Consider the following 20,663-nt stretch of genomic DNA (forward strand, 5'->3'; position numbering starts at 1 on the left):
AATGTAGACTGAGCTACCAGAAGTGGGTTAGTAGTCCTGGAAGGGTCTGTACATTTTTATTTAAAGTAATTAGATTTATAATCATAAAAGATTTCACAGTTCCTCCCGGAATTCCAAAGGCTGAATCCCGAGAAATATTGGCAGCCCTCCCAACCCTGTGTTCGTGACCCGGAGAGATCACTCAGTTGTGCTGTTCTTAACCTGTGGAAGGTGTTGAGCACCTGACCTGTGGGTAATGGGCCTCCAGCTTAGCCTCCTTCTCCTCATGGGAGAGCCTCTGAAATACGTGTCCTCATTTTAGCCCAATGACAGTTCAGAAAAGCAGCATTTACAAAACAGTCCCTAACAGCTAAAAAGCGATGAGATGGAGATACTATGGCAGGGCAGGCTAGGGCTGACTTGCTTTTGCTGCCTCTTTGGGGTTCTTTATGTATTTCTTGTTGAACCTCTGTTCTTGCTCTGATTTTTGTGCCTCCGTGTCTGAGTCTGATGGGCTGTGTCTGTGTTCCCATGTGCTGCTCTTGAATGTTTCTTTCTTAGAACTTCCCTTCAAGAATTTCTTTGTAGCCACGTTCCTTAAGCAAGTTTCCTGCTTTCTGCCATCTCTTCCTCCTCTCAGGCTCTTCCTTTCTTTTCCCCATCATTTCTTGTATTTCTTTTAGTCTTTTTATTTCTCTCTTATTCTCCCCCTCTATCTGTCTTCAGCTCTTTCTCAACTCTCTTTCTCTGACTTTCTTTTTATTCTTCCCTTTCCCCCCTTCTCTTCTACCTTCCATTCTTTTTCATAATTAAATATAGTAGAGGATGATAAGTTTGAATTTTGGCTCTATTTATAAAATATAATTCATTGAACACTAATCTTCAACTAAAAGCTAATAAATGTTTCATTAATTCATGTTTTAATAATTTGTTCTTTACATAAGTTTGTTTAAAAAACACCCTTCTTTTTATGCACCCACAGTCTAGCTTCTGCTCCCACCCTCTGCTCGGGGCTGCCAAATCCACTGGCTCTTTCTCAGCCCTCTTCTCCCACAATCTGTCTCCTGCTTTGAAAATCCCCATATTAACTGGAATCAGTTCAGCCAATATGTGGTACAGTGCTCACTGCATATTAATAAAAGAGTCTCTCTGGTGTTTACTTTTCCTCCTGGATTATATGCTCTTCAAAGGCAGGTTTTATATCCTTGGTACCTTTTCTGTACCCTTGGCAGCTTCCTCAGTAGCTGGCTCAACAAGTTTGTTGAACTTGATGGAACATAGCTAACATAGAGCATGGTTGCTGCTCAGGAGGAGCATAAAGTTCTAGCAGAGTAGGAGAAGGGGGACAGGGAGAGGGAGAGAGAGCGAGAGGGAGAGAGAGCGAGAGTGAGAGAGAGAGAGAGAGAGGGAAGGAGGGAGGGAGGGAGGGAGGGAGGTTGATTTAACTTTGGACCTGTAGGTGTAAATAATGTGTTGGGTGAGCAAAGAGGAGAAAAATTGATTCGGACTGGGGAGCTAGGGAAAGCTTCATTTCAAAAGGGATTTAAATAGGACCTTGGAGGATATCTCAAAAGCTAGTTATTATAGGGTGGAGGAGAAGAATATTCAAGGTAAAGTGAACAATGGAAATGAATGTGCAGAGGCAAGAGAGAAACTGCAGGCATTCCAGCCTGTGCTGTCAGGACTGAGAAGAGTAGAACAGAGAGTGAGAGAAAGGGGGCAGCAGGAGGGGGGCGCGGGGGAGGGGTCTGATATGATGGCGGCGTAGCTAGAGCTAGGGGGAGATGATACCACCAAATACCAAGTTTTCTCGAAACTTGCCTGACCATTACTGTTTGCTGGAACAATGAGAGTCTCTTAAGAGAGTGTAGGGGACACAGATAATAATTATACTGGGAGCGAAGGCCAACCCAGGCCTCTCCCAGGCAAACTGGGATGGAAGGTCACCCTGTATAAGTACAGCTCTCTGTTGTTTCCCGTCTCCACTCATGTCGGTGGCACATACTTTTTCCTTCTCTGATCTCCACTGCATTCTATACCACGTGAGGTAGCCCTCCTTAATTTCCTAATTATTTTAACAATGCTGTATCTTGTTTTCCCAACTCAGTCACTGGCATCTTGAGGACTCTGGGCTTCAGGCATTTGCATTCTTCCCAGTGCCGAGCACAGACGGGAACCTTATTGACACTTAGTTTCTGTCAATATGTCCATTAAGGAGAACAAGGACAAAAACACAGACCCAAGGAAAAACAGGCACTAAGGAGGCACATCCCTGGTATATTAGATGCTATTACCTAAGCTGTCCCTTTGTAGCCTAGATCCAGGATTCATTGTGGTGTAGCCAGAATCCACACCATTGCAGCTGAAATCTTGCCTTTCTGTGCCTGAATGAGGGCCACAGCTCCAGTACTTTCCTTGCAGAGCCGGTGAAAACTCTGCAAAGTGCTTGGGAAATTATGTCATCGTTACCTCTTCATCCAGACCCAGGAGATACCTCTACTTGGACTATTCTGAGAGTAATCATGGAGAGTCAGGTTTTCTTCTTTCCAAAAACTGTTCAGGGATTTTACTGACATTGGCTAATGGAAATGCATCACTTTTCTTAGTGTTATGACTGATTATCATGTAAGCAACAGAAGTGATAAGAGTTTACGAATAAAGTTTCTAACTAGTTCATGTGACATGTTGATAGTACTGTGGCTCTTGGTGTCCTGTAATGAATTTTTAAACACCATGCTGATGAAAGAAACTTATGTTGTTTTTAATGTTTCTTGTAGTTTATCCTGAGTGTCAGACTGGATTATAGGATCTCATATATGCTGTCAATATATAAGAAGGAATTTGGGGAGAACAATGGAAATGCTGAAACGTCTACCAATGGCTCTCCCGATACATTGCTGCCATCAGGTATCTCCTCTGTGACAATATTTCCTCTTTGGATGGTGTTTTCCTGAGAACCTGAAAGTTCCTTTTATGTTTTAAAACAAGAAGTATTCCTATGAGACAAAAATGTCAAAATAATCTCCACCAATAAAATGAAGGAACTGAGATAGAAATTAAATAACTTGCCTAGAACGGCAGCGAGGATGTTTGCTGCTACTGGTGCTTTGGATGCAGTTTTTCTGGTAATCTTCACAACTCTGTGAAGTGCAGGTACTGTGTTGTTTTTTGTTTGTTTGTTTTTTCAACATCTTTGTTGGAGTATGATTGCTTTACAATGGTGTATTAGTTTCTGTTTTATAAAAAGGGAATCAGCTGTACATATACATATATCCCCATATCCCCTCCCTCTTGCGTCTCCCTCCCCCCCACCCTCCCTATCCCACCCCTCTAGGTGGTCACAAAGCACCGAGCTGACCTCCCTGTGCTATGCGGCTGCTTCCCACTAGCTATCTATTTTACATTTGGTGGTGTATATATGTCCATGCCACTCTCTCACTTCCCCATCCCGCTCCCCAGGTCCTCAAGTCCATTCTCTAGTAGGTCTGCGTCTTTATTCCCGTCCTACCCCTAGATTCTTCATGACCATTTTTTTTTGTTTTTTTTTAGATTCCATATATATGTGTTAGTATACGGTATTTGTTTTTCTCTTTCTGACTTACTTCACTCTGTATGACAGACTCTAGGTCCATCCACCTCACTACAAATAACTCAATTTCATTTCTTTTTATGACTGAGTAATATTCTATTGGATATATGTGCCACATCTTCTTTATCCATTCATCTGTCGATGGACACTACGGCTGCTTCCATGTCCTGGCTATTGTAAATAGAGCTGCAATGAACACTGTGGTACATGACTGTTTTTGAATTATGGTTTTCTCAGGGTATATGCCCAGTAGTGGGATTGCAGGGTCGTATGGTAGTTCTATTTTTAGTTTTTTAAGGAGCCTCCATGCTGTTCTCCATAGTGGCTTTATCAATTTACATTCCCACCAACAGTGCAAGGGGGTTCCCTTTTTTCCACAACCTCTCCAGCATTTATTGTATGTAGATTTTTTGATGATGGTTCTGACTGGTGTGAGATGATATCTCATTGTAGTTTTGATTTGCATTTCTCTAATGATTTCTCTAATGATTAATGATGTTGAACATTCTTTCATGTGCTTGTTGGCAATCTGTATATCTTCTTTGGAGAAATGTCTATTTAGGTCTTCTGCCCATTTTTGGATTGGGTTGTTTGTTTTTTTGATATTGAGCTGCGTGAGCTGCTTGTAAATTTTGGAGATTAATCCTTTGTCAGTTGCTTCATTTGCAAATATTTTCTCCCATTCTGAGGGTTGTCTTTTGGTCTTGTTTATGGTTTCCTTTGCTGTGCAAAAGCTTTGAAGTTTCATTAGTTCCCATTTGTTTATTTTTGTTTTTATTTCCATTTCTCTAGGAGGTGGGTCAAAAAGGATCTTGCTGTGATTTATGTCATAGAATGTTCTGCCTATGTTTTCCTCTAAGTGTTTTATAGTGTCTGGCCTTACATTTAGGTCTTTAATCCATTTTGAGTTTATTTTTGTGTATGGTGTTAGGAGTGTTCTAATTTCATTCTTTTACATGTAGCTGTCCAGTTTTCCCAGCACAACTTATTGAAGAGGCTGTCTTTTCTCCATTGTATATTCTTACCTCCTTTATCAAAGATAAGCTGAGCATATGTGCATGGGTTTATTTCTGGGCTTTCTATCCTGTTCCATTGATCTATATTTCTGTTTTTTTGCCAGTACCATATTGTCTTGATTACTGTAGCTTTGTAGTATAGTCTGAAATCTGGGAGTCTGATTCCTCCAGCTCCGTTTCTCTTTCTCAAGATTGCTTCGGCTGTTCGGAGTCTTTTGTGTTTCCATACTAATTGTGACATTTTTTGTTTAGTTCTCTGAAAATGCCAGTGGTAGTTTTATAGGGATTGCGTTGAATCTGTAGATTGCTTTGGGTACTATAGTCATTTTCACAATGTTGATTCTTCCAATCCAAGAACATGGTATATCTTTCCATCTGTTGGTATCATCTTTAATTTCTTTCATCAGTGTCTTATAGTTTTCTGCATACAGGTCTTTTGTTTCCTTAGGTAGATTTTTTCCTAGGTATTTTATTCTTTTTGTTGCAATGGTAGATGCGAGCGTTTCCTAAATTTCTCTTTCAGATTTTTCATCATTAGTGTATAGGAATGCCAGAGATTTCTGTGCATTAATTTTGTATCCTGCTACTTTACCAAATTCTTTGATTAACTCTAGTAGTTTTCTGGTAGCATCTTTAGGATTCTCTATGTATAGTATCATGTCATCTGTGAATAGTGACAGCTTTTCTTCTTCTTTTATGATTTGGACTCCTTTTATATCTTTTTCTTCTCTGATTGCTGTGGCTAAAACTTCCAAAACTATGCTGAATAAGAATGGTGAGAGTGGGCAACCGTGTCTTGTTCCTGATCTTAGTGGAAATGGTTTCAGTTTTTCACCATTGAGAATGATGTTGGCTGTGGGTTTGTCACATATGGCCTTTATTTTGTTGAGGTAAGTTCCCGCTATGCCTACTTTCTGGAGGGTTTTTATCATAAATGTGTGCTGAATTTTGTCAAAAGCTTTTTCTGCATCTACAGAGATGATCATATGTTTTTTCTCCTTCAGTTTGTTAGTATGGTTTATCACATTGACTGATTTGCATATATTGAAGGATCCTTGCATCCCTGGAATAAACCCCACTTGATCATGGTGTATGATCCTTTTAATGTGCTGCTGGATTCTGTTTGCTAGTATTTTGTTGAGGATTTGTGCATCTATGTTCATCAGTGATATTGGCCTGTAGTTTTCTTTCTTTGTGATAGCTTTGTCTGGTTTTGGTATCAGGATGATGGTGGCCTCATAGAATGAGTCAGGGAGTGTTCCTCGCTCTGCTACATTTTGGAAGAGTTTGAGGAGGATAGGTGTTAGCTCTTCTCTAAATGTTTGATAGAATTCGCCTGTGAAGCCATTTGGTCCTGGGCTTTTGTTTGTTGGAAGATTTTTAATTACAGTCTCAATTTCAGTGCTTTTGATTGGTCTGTTTATATTTTCTGTTTCTTCCTGGTTCAGTCTTGGAAAGTTGTGCTTTTCTAAGAATTTGTCCATTTTTCCGGGTTGTCCATTTTATTGTCATAGAGTTGCCTGTAGTAATCTCTCATGATCCTTTGTATTTCTGCAGTGTCAGTTGTTACATCTCCTTTTTCATTTCTAATTCTATTGATTTGAGACTTCTCTCTTTTTTTCTTGATGAATCTGGCTAATGGTTTATCAATTTTGTTTATCTTCTCAAAGAACCAGCTTTTAGTTTCGGAGTCTGAATCTTTTACGCATTATGCTCTTTTGGTGAAAATCCAAGGTTTTTTGGTTTTCTTTTTTTGACTTGGATCAAAGAATAATGCGAAATGCTGCTCTCAGGAGGAAAGGTATTTTGTAGGAATTACCCCGCTCAAGAAAAAAGACATGGCATTCCCCACAATGGTCTGGATGTGGGTGTTGGCTTTATTGTGTGTGTGTATGCATGCGTTCGTTCTTTATTTCCTTGCATGGTTGTAAATTGGTAGTATATTTCAGTTTTTCACATTTAAAATGTGTAAGAATGAAGCCACTCTATCTGTGAGTGTGGGAGCATAATGACATAAGAGCATAAAATTTATTGTAAAAATTTTGTGACTCTGGAAAGTACCTTATGAAACCTAAGGTATATTAAATTACCATTTTTCTGGATAGATCAGGCCAGTCATGGCAAGTTGGAAAGTATGTTGTATTGAAGAATTAGCCAGTTAACAGAATTCTTTTGCTGGGGCAGGATTTGTACACAGATATGATACTTTCTTTTAACCACAACCACTGTGATAACATCAGGAAGCCTCCTCTTTTTTCTGCATCAATCGATTTGATAGGAATGAGTCAATGATTATAAGTGTGTAGTTAATGTAGATGCTCAACCAAATGTCCTGCTGTCCGACTCATCGGTACCATCCAAAGGCAGCATGCCTCTACGGAAGGGGTTAAGCTGTCCTGAGCTAGAAGTCTCCCTGGAACATTTGCAACAGTGTTGGTTTTTTTATGCTTCCCAGAATTGTAGGACTCCAAAGGGCTATTTCCAGGAATGTTAGGGCAGAACCAGAAAGTCTTGCTGGCAGTTGCATTGACACTAGCATAAGAATTATTGGCTTTCAGAAGCCAGACTTCTGGAAACAGGAGCTCTAAGTGTCAGTAAAAGTGTGGGAGGGAAAGTCTAGGGGCATCCCCAGAAAACCAGTTCTCTCTGATTTACCTGATCTCTTAAATTGGTTGTATTCATTAGAGGAAGCATTCTGGGAAGAATTCTTTTTGCCTTTTTATGTCTTGCTCTGTTTTCTTTTCATACTTTTGGAGGTGAGAAATAAATTGTGTACTTATCGTAGTTATTTTCAAAATGTTATTGTTGGGGATGAGTGAAGAATCATGGTTGGTTCACATTAAAAAAAAAAAAAAGTCAAATACCCTGTCCCAGAAGAAGAAGGGACGGATTTATAGAAGTAAGCTTAGGTTAAAAGATCATGTTTGGAAGTACCATGTATTAACAAGGTTCCTTATAGGTATACTGTGATTCTTTAAAAAATATTATTCTTCCATGTCATTACCCATTTAAATTAAATGTGTGTATATAGGTGTATGTGTAGTTGATATATATATATATATACACACACACACGTACATACTTATATAGATGTGGAAAGTTTGTAAATGGTTCTTTCTGATCTTTTAAATGTATCTTTGACTCTAACAATATATATTTTAAAATGTAAACTTCAATTTAAAATATTGACCGATAAGGGGAACTGTATTGAGACTTTTTAAAGTGTTAATTGACTTTTGGTGGCATAAGGAAATTAAGACAAAAGCATTTTTAGGTAAGCTAATATTATCATAAATATTGGGACTCCTAATTATAAAATGATAAAGAATGGATTTTACCATTTGTCTTTGCAGCTGTTGTTCCTGACATAGATGAAATTGCAGCTCAGGCAGAAACTATGTTTGCTGGAAGGTACAGTAACATTTATGTGTCTTTTTCTTGTAAATAAGATTTTACTTAGAATTTTATTGACACTTTATTGTTCACTTCGCTATATCTATTTAATTTTAGATCCTTTATCGTTGCCAACATAATTTCTGCCATAAATGAAGCTGCTAATTTACTGTAGAAGAGAAAGCATAGCTTTTCTTTAGGTCAGGTAAAAAAAAGACAGGAGACATGAGTTCAGTGTAGTGAACTTTCCCCTGAATTCTTTGCTTTTCTTTCCTCAAATAATGACAGCACACGAGCGCCCTTTAAGTTTCCTGGTATGAATATTGCTGCCTCTTGCAAAACGTTGCTTCCCCAAATCTGAGAAATTGTAGGCAAGAAAGTAACTTCTTTCAACGTTATCATTAACTTTATAAGTGAGAAATAACGCTATTTTCTGCCAATTGGAAATATCCATGATTAAAGAAAATGAAACATCTCTGACATGACTACTCTCCTTTGCTGTCAGGTGCCCTGCTACTCACTGTTTTTAGGTTGTTTCTTTTTTTCCCATAAACGAAAGTAATAGTCAAAAAGAAAAGTCAAAACCGTAAAATGTCTGAGCTACAAATTATTGAGTTTCTGGCATTCATTTTTATCATAGATTTGCCATGAGTACCTAAACAAATTTCTGTACTAAGGCACTGCATTTTCTTTGGTTAGAAAGAAAGACAAGAATGAGTAATCAGGGGAACCCAAAAGGGTTTTTATCTCTAGTGAACATTTGGTTTAAGTTTGTTTTTATATTGTTTTGCCAGTTTTTGCTGTTGTTATTGTTGCTGTGTTTTCCTTTTCAAGTATTTCATTATTCCCGAGAAGAGAGAATAAACCAGTGTATGATTTTCATCTTAAAATAAATGGACTTTTTATCAGGGGAATCTTGCTCAGAGTCCGGACACACCAAACTCGCAGAGTTGCTCTGGTGATGCCTGTGTGCCTGTGTGCACGAGCACTGCCTTCCCCGTGCCTCACCACCTGTCGTGGAGAGGTTTTTGGACTCTGGGGAAGTTCAGTCCTTGATGTCCATCCAGCCAAGTATGTCTTCTCAATAAACGCTTCAGGATTGATTCAGATTCTATCTTTTGTCTTTGCCTAGATGACCAAATCATCCCGGTTTGCCTGCTACTTTCCCAGTGCAATTACTCAAAGTCGCCTATCTTGGGAACCCCCTCAGTCTTGGACAAACTGGGATGTAGGTCACCCCTACTGTCATGGACAAACACAAGTTTTCTCTATGTTTTGTTTCCTCATTAGTTACCCGAGGCCAAAAAAGAGTAAAAATTTCTTCCTTTATACTTTCCAGTTTTTTTTGGCGGGGTGGGTGGGTGATAACTGAGGATGTACACACAATTTTAACCACTTCTGACTAAATTTTATGTAAATATAAGTTATTTTAGAATAATTTTTGGTTTTATAGAAAGGAAAAAAATCCAGTTCAACTTGATGATGAAGGAGGCAGGACATTTTTACGGGTCCTCATTCATCTGATCATGCATGACTACCCTCCTTTGCTATCAGGAGCCCTGCAGCTGCTGTTCAAGCACTTCAGCCAGAGAGCGGAAGTTTTACAGGCATTTAAACAGGTGAGATTCAGTAGCCCTCAGTAGTTCCATAGCAGAGGCTCTGAGAATATTGTTTATAACATCCAACCTGACTTCATGGTTGCAGAGTTAATGAGACTGTGCAGCTTTTCCTGGGGACACTTTCTATTTTTAAAGATAGATATGGCCTTGTCTTAGGCCAAGACTTGATCTATTTTAGAAAGAGATCCCCACAAGTGATTTTTCAGTTAATATCTTTAATGTAAATGACAGGCACTAAAATTTAGGAGGGCACTGGGAGATAAAACCATATTAGGAATTTTGTTGCCAGTGCTGTTATTTTGACCCCAGATTTTACTGATAAATTTGGGTAATGCCCTGAAATAAACGTCGTGATTGAAAAACTGTAGAAATCCAAAAGAAAGGAATTGTGATGGATCTAATCTTTTTCTTTGTTGTCTTTGAATGATATCAATCTTGAGACCATTAATGAGAAATATCTCAGGGCTTACATGTATTTCACTAATATTTATTTAATAGAGCATTGATCTTCATTAGGAAGTTTTACAAGGGTATGTTACAATATGAAATAATTAAAAGAGTAATTATATAAATACAGATAATTATTCATATATTTGTAAATGTCACACAATACATATAAATTTAGGTTTAGACTGTACCACTGTTTTCTTCCACTTGTTTTTATGCTTCTACCTCTTTCCAAATAGAGAGAGTCTCAGAAAAATTAACTTTAGCAGTAAAATTAGAGTTAGGGTATCTCATTTTAAATTACTCTTTAGCACTTTAAAAAGCTTTGCTAGGGCTCACTTTTTTATATGTGTAATTCTTCATAACATGTGAATATATTGAGTAGAGTTCACAGATACTTTCAGGGGAATTTTCATGATCAATATACATTTAAAATATGTAAAATATATGTAAATATATATAAAATATTCATAAATATTCTAGAAATACTAAACTTCAACTGAGGGGCAAATATGTTAAAAAGACTTGGGATTTTTGACATAAATGAAATAGGAATAAAGGAAATTCCATAAGTAAGTTAAGTCAACTAAGGATTGCAATTCTGTTTCCAGGTACAGTTACTGGTGTCCAATCAGGACGTAGATAACTACAAGCAAATCAAGGCAGACCTAGACCAGCTTCGACTAACTGTAGAAAAATCCGAGTTATGGGTTGAGAAGAGCAGCAGCTATGAGAATGGAGAGATGGTTGAAAATCAAGTAAAAGGTGGTGAGGAGCCAATTGAGGTCTGTTTTCAAGATCTATTTTGAAATAATCCAAACAATATCTTTTAAATCAGCATAAAATTTCCATTTGCCAAGTCAAATATCTGCATAAATTTGTACTTTGGTTGATTCTTATCAATTGCTCTCACTTGTTACCTCATCTGACTACTTTTTCACTCTTCCTCCTTCCCACTGTAAATCCTATAAGCCAGGAATCAGGACAATAGGAGGGAGTGAGGTGGAGAAAAAGAGGAATAGGTCCTAAGCTGAGACCTGTACAGAGAGGGGAATTTTTGTTTCTACCATTCATGGTGGCTTTTTATTGGTAACCTATAAATCATTCCTTTTATTATTGAATAACCTTATAAATATGTAAAAATACCCAATGGATGGACAATATGCTTTATTACCAACATGAAAATCCCCCAAATCTGTTTCATCTACAGAATAGTAAGACACTGATCATAAATCCTCTGTTATATTGGTTTTAATTTTCAGTGGGTTAATTAGTTGCTGTTTTCAGATTTCACTAAATACTAAATAAACCATAAAAATTTTTAAGCAGTGTTTTAGTAGACTAGTGCCAACAGTATAAAGATAATGTATTGAGTTTCTTAAATACCTCTCTAGTGTTTTATTTAGTTGTTATTTTACTTTATTTTATTTAACATCTTTATTGGAGTATAATTGTTTTACATTGTTGTCTTAGTTGCTGCTGTATAACAAAGTGAATCAGCTATATGTATACATAATCCCCATATCCCCTCCCTCTTGCGTCTCCCTCCCACCCTCCCTATCCCACCCCTCTAGGTGGACACAAAGCACCACACTGATTTCCCCGTGCTATGTGCCTTCCCACTAGCTATCTACCTTACATTTGGTAGTGTATATATGTCCATGACACTCTCTCACTTTGTCCCAGCTATCCTTCCCCCTCCCCATGTCCTCAAGCCCATTCTCTGCATCTGCGTCTCTATTCCTGTCCTGCCCCTAGGTTCTTCAGAACCATTTTTTTTTTTTTTTAGGTTCCATATATAGGTGTTAACGTACAGTATTTGTATTTCTCTTTCTGACTTACTTCACTCTGTGTGACAGACTCTAGATCCAACCACCTCACTACAAATAACCCAATTTGGTTTCTTTCTATGGCTGAGTAATATTCCATTGTATATATATGCCACATCTTCTTTATCCATTCATCTGTCGATGGACACTTAGGTTGCTTCCACGTCCTGGCTATTGTAAATAGAGCTGCAGTGAACATTGTGGTACATGACTCTTTTTGAATTATGTTTTTCTCAGGGTGTATGCCAGGTATTGGGATTGCAGGGATGTATGGTAGTTTTATTTTTAGTTTTTGAAGAAACTTGCATACTATTCTCCATAGTGGCTGTGTCAATTTACATTCCCACCAACAGTTCAAGAGGGTTCCCTTTTTCCACACCCTCTCCAGCATTTATCGTTTGTAGATTGTTTGATGATGGCCATTCTGACTGGTGTGAGATGATATCTCATTGTAGTTTTGATTTGCATTTCTCTAATGATTAAAGATGTTGAGCATTCTTTCATGTGCTTGTTGGCAGTCTGTATATCTTCTTTGGAGAAATGTCTATTTAGGTCTTCTGCTCATTTTTGGATTGGGTTGTTTGTTTTTTTGATATTGAGCTTCATGAGCTGCTTGTAAATTTTGGAGATTAATCCATTGTCAGTTGCTTCATTTGCAAATATTTTCTCCCATTCTGAGGGTTGTCTTTTGGTCTCATTTATGGTTTCCTTTGCTGTGCAAAAGCTTTGAAGTTTCATTAGGTCCCATTTATTTATTTTTTTTTATTTCCATTTTTGTAGGAGGTGGGTCAAAAAGGATTTTGCTGTGATTTATGTCATAGAGTGTTCTGCCTATGTTTTCCTCTAAGAGTTTTATAGTGTCTGGGCTTACATTTAGGTCTGTAATCCATTTTGAGTTTATTTTTGTGTATGGTGTTAGGGAGTGTTCTAATGTGATCCTTTTACATGTAGCTGTCCAATTTTCCCAGCACCACTTATTGAAGAGGCTGTCTTTACTCCATTGTATGTTCTTGCCTCCTTTATTAAAGATAAGATGACCATACATGTGCTGATTTATCTCTGGGTTTTCTATCCTATTCCATTGACCTATACTTCTGTTTTTGTGGCAGTACCATACTGTCCTGATTACTATAGCTTTGAACTATAGTCTGGGGTCCCAGAGCCTGATTCCTCCAGCTCCGTTTTTCTTTCTCAAGATTGCTTTGGCTATTTGGGGTCTTTTGTGTTTCCATACAAATTGTGAAATTTTTTGTTCTAGTTCTGTGAAAAATGTCAATGGTAGTTTTATAGGGATTGCATTGAATCTGTAGATTGCTTTGGGTAGTATAGTCATTTTCACAATGTTGATTGTTTCAGTCCAAAAACATGGTATATCTCTCCATCTGTTGGTATCATTTTTAATTTCTTTCATCAGTGTATTATAGTTTTCTGCATACAGGTCTTTAGTCTCCCTAGATAGGTTTATTGCTAGGTATTATATTATTTTTGTTGCAGTTGTAAATGGGAGTGTTTCCTTAATTTCTCTTTCAGATTTTTCATCATTAGTGTATAGGAATGCAAGAGATTTCTGTGCATTAATTTTGTATCCTGCAACTTGACCAAATTCATTGATTAGCTCTAGTAGTTTTCTGGTGGCATTTTTAGGATTCTCTATGTATAGTATCATGTCATCTGCAAACAGTGACAGTTTTACTTCTTTTCCAATTTGTGTTCCTTTTATTTCTTTTTCTTCTCTGATTGCTGTGGCTAGGACTTCCAAAACTATGTCGAATAATAGTGGTGAGGGTAGATATCCTTGTCTTATTCCTGATCTTAGAGAAAATGCTTTCAGTTTTTCACCATGGAGAATGATGTTTGCTGTGGGTTTGTCGTATATGGCCTTATTATGTTGAGGTAGGTTCCCTCTATGCCCACTTTCTGGAGGGTTTTTATCATAAATGTGTTTTGAATTTTGTCAGAAGCTTTTTCTGCATCTATTGAGGTGATCATATGGTTTTTATGCTTCAATTTGTTAATATGGTGTATCACATTGATTGATTTGCATATATGGACGGATCCTTGCATCCCCGGGATAAATCCCAGTTGATCATGGTGTATGATCCTTTTAATGTGTTGTTGGATTCTGTTTGCTGGTATTTTGTTGAGTCTTTTTTCATCTATATTCATGAGTGATATTGGTCTGTAATTTTCTTTTTTTGTAGTATCTTTGTCTGGTTTTGGTATCAGGGTGATGGTGGCCTCATAGAATGAGTTTGGGAGTGTTCCTTCCTCTGCAATTTTTTGGAAGAGTTTGAGAAGGATGTGTGTTAGCTCTTCTCTAAATGTTTGATGGAATTCACCTGTGAATCCATCTGGTCCTGGACTTTTGTTTGTTGGAAGATTTTTATCATAGTTTCAACTTCAGTACTGAATGAAAGTGATTGGTGTGTTCATATTTTCTATTTCTTCCTGGTTCAGTCTTTGAAGGTTATACGTTCCTAAGAATTTGTCCATTTCTTCCAGGTTGTCCATTTTTGGGGCATAGAGTTGCTTGTAGTAGTCTCTTAGGATGCTTTGCATTTCTATGGCGTTTTTTGTAATTTCTCCTTTTTCAATTCTAATATTATTCATTTGAGTCCTCTCCCTCATTTTCTTGATGAGTCTGGCTAATGGTTTATCAATTTTGTTTATCTTATCAAAGAACCAGGATTTAGTTTTATTATCTCTGCTATTGTTTTCTTTGTTTCTGTTTCATTTATTTCTGATCTGATACTTATGATATCTTTCCTTCTGCTAACTTTGGGTTTTGTTTGTTCTTCTTTCTCTAGTTCCTTTAGGTGTACGGTTAGATTGTTTATTTGAGATTTGTCTTGTTTCTTGAGGTAGACTTGTATGCCATAAACTTCCCTCTTAGAACTGCTTTTGCTGAATCCCGTAGGTTTTGGATCATCGTGTTTTCATTGTCATTCGTCTCAGGTATTTTTTGATTTCTTCAGTGATCTCTTGGTTATTCAGTAACATATTGTTTAGCCTCCATGTGTTTGTTATGTTTTTTTTTCCCTGTAATTGATTTCTAGTCTCATAGTATTGTTGTGAGAAAAGATGCTTGATATGATTTCCATTTTCTTAAATTTACAGAGGCTTGATTTGTGACCCAATATGTGATCTGTCCTGCAGAATGTTCCATGCACACTTGAGAAGAAAGTGTAATCTGCTGTTTTTGGATGGAATGTCCTATAAATATCAGTTAAATCTATCTGGTCTGTTGTCTCATTTAAAGCTTCTGTTTCCTTATTAATTTTCTGTTTGGATGATCTGTCCATTGGTGTATGTGAGGTGTTAAAGTCTCCCACTATTACTGTGTTACTGTCGATTTCCTCTTTTAGAGCTGTGAGCAGTTGCCTTATGTATTGAGGTGCTCCTATGTTGGGTGCATATATATTTATAATTGTTATATCTTCTTCTTGGATTGATCCCTTGATCATTATGTCATGTCCTTCCTTGTCTCTTGTAACATTCTTTATTTTAAAGTCTTTTATCTGATATGAATATTGCTCCTCCAGCTTTCTTTTGATTTCCATTTGCATGGAATATCTTTCTCTGTCCCCTCACTTTCAGTCTGTATGTGTCCCTACATCTGACGTGGGTTTGTTGTAGACAACATATATATGGGTCCTGTTTTTGTATCCATTCAGTAAGCCTGCGTCTTTTGGTTGGAGCATTTAATCCATTCACATTTAAGGTAATTATCGATATGTATGTTCCTATGACCATTTACTTAATTGTTTTGGGTTTGTTTTTATAGGTCCTTTTCTTCTGTTGTGTTTGCCACTTAGAGAAGTTCCTTTAGCATTTGTTGTAGAGCGGTTTTGGTGGTGCTGAATTCTCTTAGCTTTTGCTTGTCTGTAAAGGTTTTGATTTCTTCATCGAATCTGAGTGAGATCCTTGCTGGTTAGAGTAATCTTGGATGTAGTTTCTCCCTTTCATCACTTTAAGTATATTATGCCACTCCCTTCCAGCTTGTAGAGTATCTGCTGATGAGAAATCAGCTGTTAACCTTATGGGAGTTCCCTTGTATGTTATTTGTCATTTTTCCCTTTTGCTTTCAATAGTTTTTGTTTTTAATTTTTGCCAGTTTGATTACTATGTGTCTTGACGTGTTTCTCCTTGGGTTTATCCTGTATGAGACTCTGTGCTTCCTGGACTTGGGTGGCTATTTCCTTTCCCACGTTAGGGATGTTTTCGACTACAATCTCTTCAAATATTTTCTCTGGTCCTTTTTCTCTGTCTTCTTCTGGGACCCCTATGTTGCGAATTTTGTTGCGTTTAATGTTGTCCCAGGGGTCTCTTAGGCTGTCTTCATTTCTTTTCATTCTTTTTTCTTTACTCTGTTCCATAGCAGTGAATTCCACCATTCTGTCTGCCAGGTCACTTATCTGCCTCCGTTTTTCTGTTATTGATTCTTTCTAGTGTGTTTTTCATTTCATTTATTGTATTGTTCATCTCTGTTTGTTCTTTAATTCTCCTGGGTCTTTGTTAAACATTTCTTGCATCTTCTTGATATTTGCCTCCATTTTTTTTCTGAGGTCCTGGATCATGTTCAGTATCATTATTCTGAATTCTTTTTCTGGAAGGTTGCCTATGTCCACTTCATTTAGTTGTTTTTCTGGGGTTTTATCTTGTTCCTTCATCTGGTACATAGCCTTCTGCCTTTTCATCTTGTCTCTCTTTCTGTGAATGTGGTTTTTGTTCCACAGGCTGCAGGATTTTAATTCTTCTTGCTTCTGCTGTCTGCCCTCTGTTGGATGAGGCTATCTAAGAGGCTTGTGTTGGTACAGTTTTTTTCCTGTAATTGATATCTAGTCTCATAGCATTGTGGTTGGAAAAGATACTTGATAAGATGTCAGTTTTCTTAAATTTACAAAGGCTTGATTTGTGACCTAAGATATGATCTATCCTGGAGAATGTTCCATGAGCACTTGAGAGGAAAGTTTATTCTGTTGTTTTTGGATGGAATGTCCTATACGTATCAATTAAGTCCGTCTTGTTTAACGTGTCATTTAAAGCTTGTGTTTCCTTATTTATTTTCATTTTGGTTGATCTGTCCATTGGTGAAAGAGGGGTTTAAAAGTCCCCTACTATTATTGTGTTACTGTCGATTTCCCCTTTTATGGCTGTGAGCAGTTGCCTTATGTATTGAGGTGCTCCTATGTTTGATGCATACATATTTGTAATTGTTATATCTTCTTCTTGGATTGATCCCTTGATCATTATGTAGTGTTCTTCTTTGTCTCTTGTGATAGTCTTTATTTTAAAGTCTATTTTGTCTGATATGAGAATTGCTACTCCAGCTTTGTTTTGATTTCCATTTGCATGGAATATCTTTTACCATCCCTTCACTTTCAGTCTGTGCATGTCCCTAGGTCTGAAGTGGGCCTGTTGTAGACAGCATATATAAGGGTCTTGTTTTTGTATCCATTCAGCCAGTGTATATCTTTTGGTTGGAGTATTTTACCCATCTATATTTTAGATGGTTATTGATATGTATATTCCTCTTTCCATTTTCTTAGTTGTTTTGGGCTTGTTATTGTAGATCTCTTCCTTCTATTGCGTTTCCTGCCTAGAGAAGTTCCTTTAGCATTTGCTGTAAAGCTCGTTTGGTGGTGCTGAATTCTCTTAGCTTTTGCTTGTCTTAAAAGGTTTTAATTTCTCTGTCGAATCTGAATGAGATCCTTTCTGGGTAGAGTAATCTTGGTTGTAATTTTTTCCCTTTCATCACTTTAAATATGTCCTGCCACTCCCTTCTGGGTTGCAGAGTTCCTGCTGAAAGATCAGCTGTTAACCTTATGGGGATTCCCTTGTAATTTATTTGTTGTTTTTCTGTTACCACTTTTAGTATTTTTTCTTTGTATTTAATTTTTGATAGTTTGATTAATATGTGTCTTGCCGTGTTTCTCATTGCATTTATCCTGTATGGGACTCTCTGCGGTTCCTGGACTTGACTGACCATTTCCTTTCCCATATTAGGGAAGTTTTCAAGTATAATCTCTTCAAATATTTTCTCAGTCCCTTTTTTTTCCTCTTTTTCTTCTGGGACCTCTATAATTCGAACGTTCATGCGTTTAATGTTTATCCCAGAGGTCTCTGAGACTGTCCTCAATTATTTTCATTGTTTTTTCTTTATTCTGCTCTGTGGTGGTTATTTCCACCATTTTATCTTCTAGGTCACTTTTCTGTTCTTCGGCCTCAGTTATTCTGCTACTGATTCCTTCTAGAGAATTTTTAATTTCATTTATTGTGTTGCTCATCACTGTCTATTTGCTCTTTATTTCTGCTAGGTCCTTGTTAAGTGTTTCTTGTATTTTCTCTATTCTACTTCTAAGATTTTGGATCATCTTTACTATCATTATTCTGAATTCTTTTTCAGGTAGACTTCCTATTTCCTCTTCATTTGTTTGGTCTGGTGGGTTTTTACCTTGCTTCTTCATCTGCTTTATATTTCTCTGTCTTATCATTTTGCTCAACTCACAGTGTGTGGGGTCTCCCTTTCACAGGCTGCAGGTTCATAGTTGCCGTTTTTTTTGGTGTCTGTCCCCAGTGGGTAAGGTAGGTTCCATGGGTTGTGTAGGCTTCCTGGTGGAGGGGCCTGGTGGCTGTTTTCTCGTGGATGAGTCTGGATCCTCTTTTTCTGGTGGGCAAGACAATGTCCAATGGTGTGTTTTGGGGTGTCTATGAACCTAGTATGATTTTAGGTAGCCTCTGTGCTAATGGGTAGGGTTGTGTTCCTGTCTTGGTACTTGTGTGGCATGGGGTATCCAGCACTGTAGCTTGCTGGTTGTTGAGTGGAGCTGGGTCTTAGCATTGAGACGGAGACCTCTGGAAGAGCTCTCCAGATTGATATTACATGATCCAGGAGGTCTCTGTTGGTCCAATGTCCTGAACTCATCTCTCCCACCTCAGAGGCTCAGGCCTGACACCCAAGCGGAGCACCAAGAGCCTGTCACCCACACAGCTCAGGAGAAAAGGGAGAAAAAATATAAATGAAGAAAAATAAAATAAAATAAAATAATTAAAATAAAAAAACATATTATTAAAATAAAAAATAAAAGAAGTACTTAAAACTAAAAAAGAAGAGAGCAGTGAAATCGAGAACAAATCCACCAATGATAAGAAGCACTAAAAACTAAACTAAGATAAGCATGTAAATCAGAAAATAGTCTGTCGCATACAGCAAACCCCAAGTCTACAGTTGCTTCCAAAGTCTACCGCCTCAGTTTTGGGATGATTTGTTGTCTATTCAGGTATTTCACAGATGGAGGTACATCAAGTTGATTGTGGAGATTTAATCCACTGCTCTTGAGGCTTCTGGGAAAGATTTCCCTTTCTCTTCTTTGTTCGCACAGCTCCTGGGGTTCAGCTTTGGAATTGGCCCCGCCTCTGCGTGTACGTCTCCACCCAGACAGGACGGGGTTAAAGGAGTGGCTGATTAGGGGGCTCTGGCTCACTCAGGCTCACTCAGGAGAGAGGGCTACAGAATGTGGGGCGAGGCTGTGGTGGCAGAGGCCAGTGTGACATTGCAACAGCCTGAGGCGCGCTGTGTGTTCTCCTGGGGAAGAGGTCCCTGGATCACGGGACCCTGGCAGTGGCGGGCTGTACAGGCTCCCAGGAGGGGAGCTGTGTGTAGTGACCTGTGCTTGCACACAGGCTTCTTGGTGGCTGCAGCAGCAGTGTTAGCGTTCCATGCCCATCTCTAGGGTCCAAGCTGATAGCAACGTCTCATGCCTGTCTCCGGAGCTGTTTAGGTGGTGCTCTGAATCCCCTCTCCTCATGCACCCTGAAATAGTGGTCTCTTGCCTCTTAGGCAGTTCTAGACTTTTTCCGGACTCCCGGCTATCTGTGGCGCACTAGCCCCTTTCAGGCTGTGTTCACACAGCCAACCCCAGCCCTCTTTCTGGGATCTGAGCTCCAAAGCCTGAGCCTCAGCTCTCAGGCCCCACCCGCCCCGGCGGTGAGCAGACAAGCATCTTAGGCTGGTGTGTGCTGGTTGGCGGCGGTCCTCTGTGTGGGAATCTCTCTGCTTTGCCCTCCACACCCCTGTGGCTGTGCTCTCCTCCGTGGCTCCGAAGCTTCCCCTCCACCCACACCCTATCTCAGCCAGTGAAGGGACTTCCTAGTGTGTGGAAGCTTTTCCTCCTTCACAGCTCACTCCCAGAGGTGCAGGTTCTGTCCCTATTCTTTTGTCTCTGTTTTTTCTTTTGCCCTACCCAGGTACATGGGGGAGTTTCTTGCCTTTTGGGAGGTCTGAGGTCTTCTGCCAGCATTCAGCAGGTGTTCTGTAGGAGTTGTTCCACATGTAGATGTACTTCTGATGTATTTGTGGGGAGGAAGGGGATCTCCGTGTCTTACTTCTCTGCCATCTTGAAGGTCCTCCTTAGCTCTTATTTTAATCTGCAGGATTATAAACTGTTACTATTTAGAGAGGTTTACCTACCCCGAGTCTTCTGTTTCTTGGAATACCTAAAATATTTTGTAGTGCAGGGTGATGAGCAGAGGTAATTAGTGGGAGGGGGAGGTAATTAGAGTCATCAAAATGTTAAAAAGTTCCAAAGGGAAATTCAGCGGTGGGTAACTACTTTCTACTTGTCTCAGGACTAATTATCACTGATCTGCACAACAGTTTTGACTTAATTCTTTTGGAACTGTTTCTGTGATTTTATGTTGTAAGTTAGTAGAATGTAGAATTTCTAAAGCTTTTACTTATTTATTTATTTATTTTGGTTAAAATAGAGTTCTTCCATGGTATATTTAAGAA

General features: G+C 38.4%; 1 protein-coding gene across 3 annotated transcripts in view; it reads left to right on the top strand.

Moving 5' to 3' along the window:
* ITPR2 (inositol 1,4,5-trisphosphate receptor type 2) overlaps positions 1 to 20,663 on the top strand; it is a 523,170-nt gene that overhangs the window by 210,365 nt on the left and 292,142 nt on the right. For all 3 annotated transcript variants that reach the window (XM_065887013.1, XM_065887016.1, XM_065887015.1), the window contains exons 23-26: positions 2,757 to 2,886; positions 7,938 to 7,995; positions 9,431 to 9,596; positions 10,655 to 10,828. In XM_065887013.1, coding sequence (XP_065743085.1) covers positions 2,757 to 2,886; positions 7,938 to 7,995; positions 9,431 to 9,596; positions 10,655 to 10,828 — 528 coding nt within the window. The remainder of the gene's footprint in view (positions 1 to 2,756; positions 2,887 to 7,937; positions 7,996 to 9,430; positions 9,597 to 10,654; positions 10,829 to 20,663) is intronic.

Source organism: Phocoena phocoena, chromosome 11 (genome assembly GCF_963924675.1).
Source record: "Phocoena phocoena chromosome 11, mPhoPho1.1, whole genome shotgun sequence".
Lineage (NCBI taxonomy): Eukaryota > Metazoa > Chordata > Mammalia > Artiodactyla > Phocoenidae > Phocoena > Phocoena phocoena.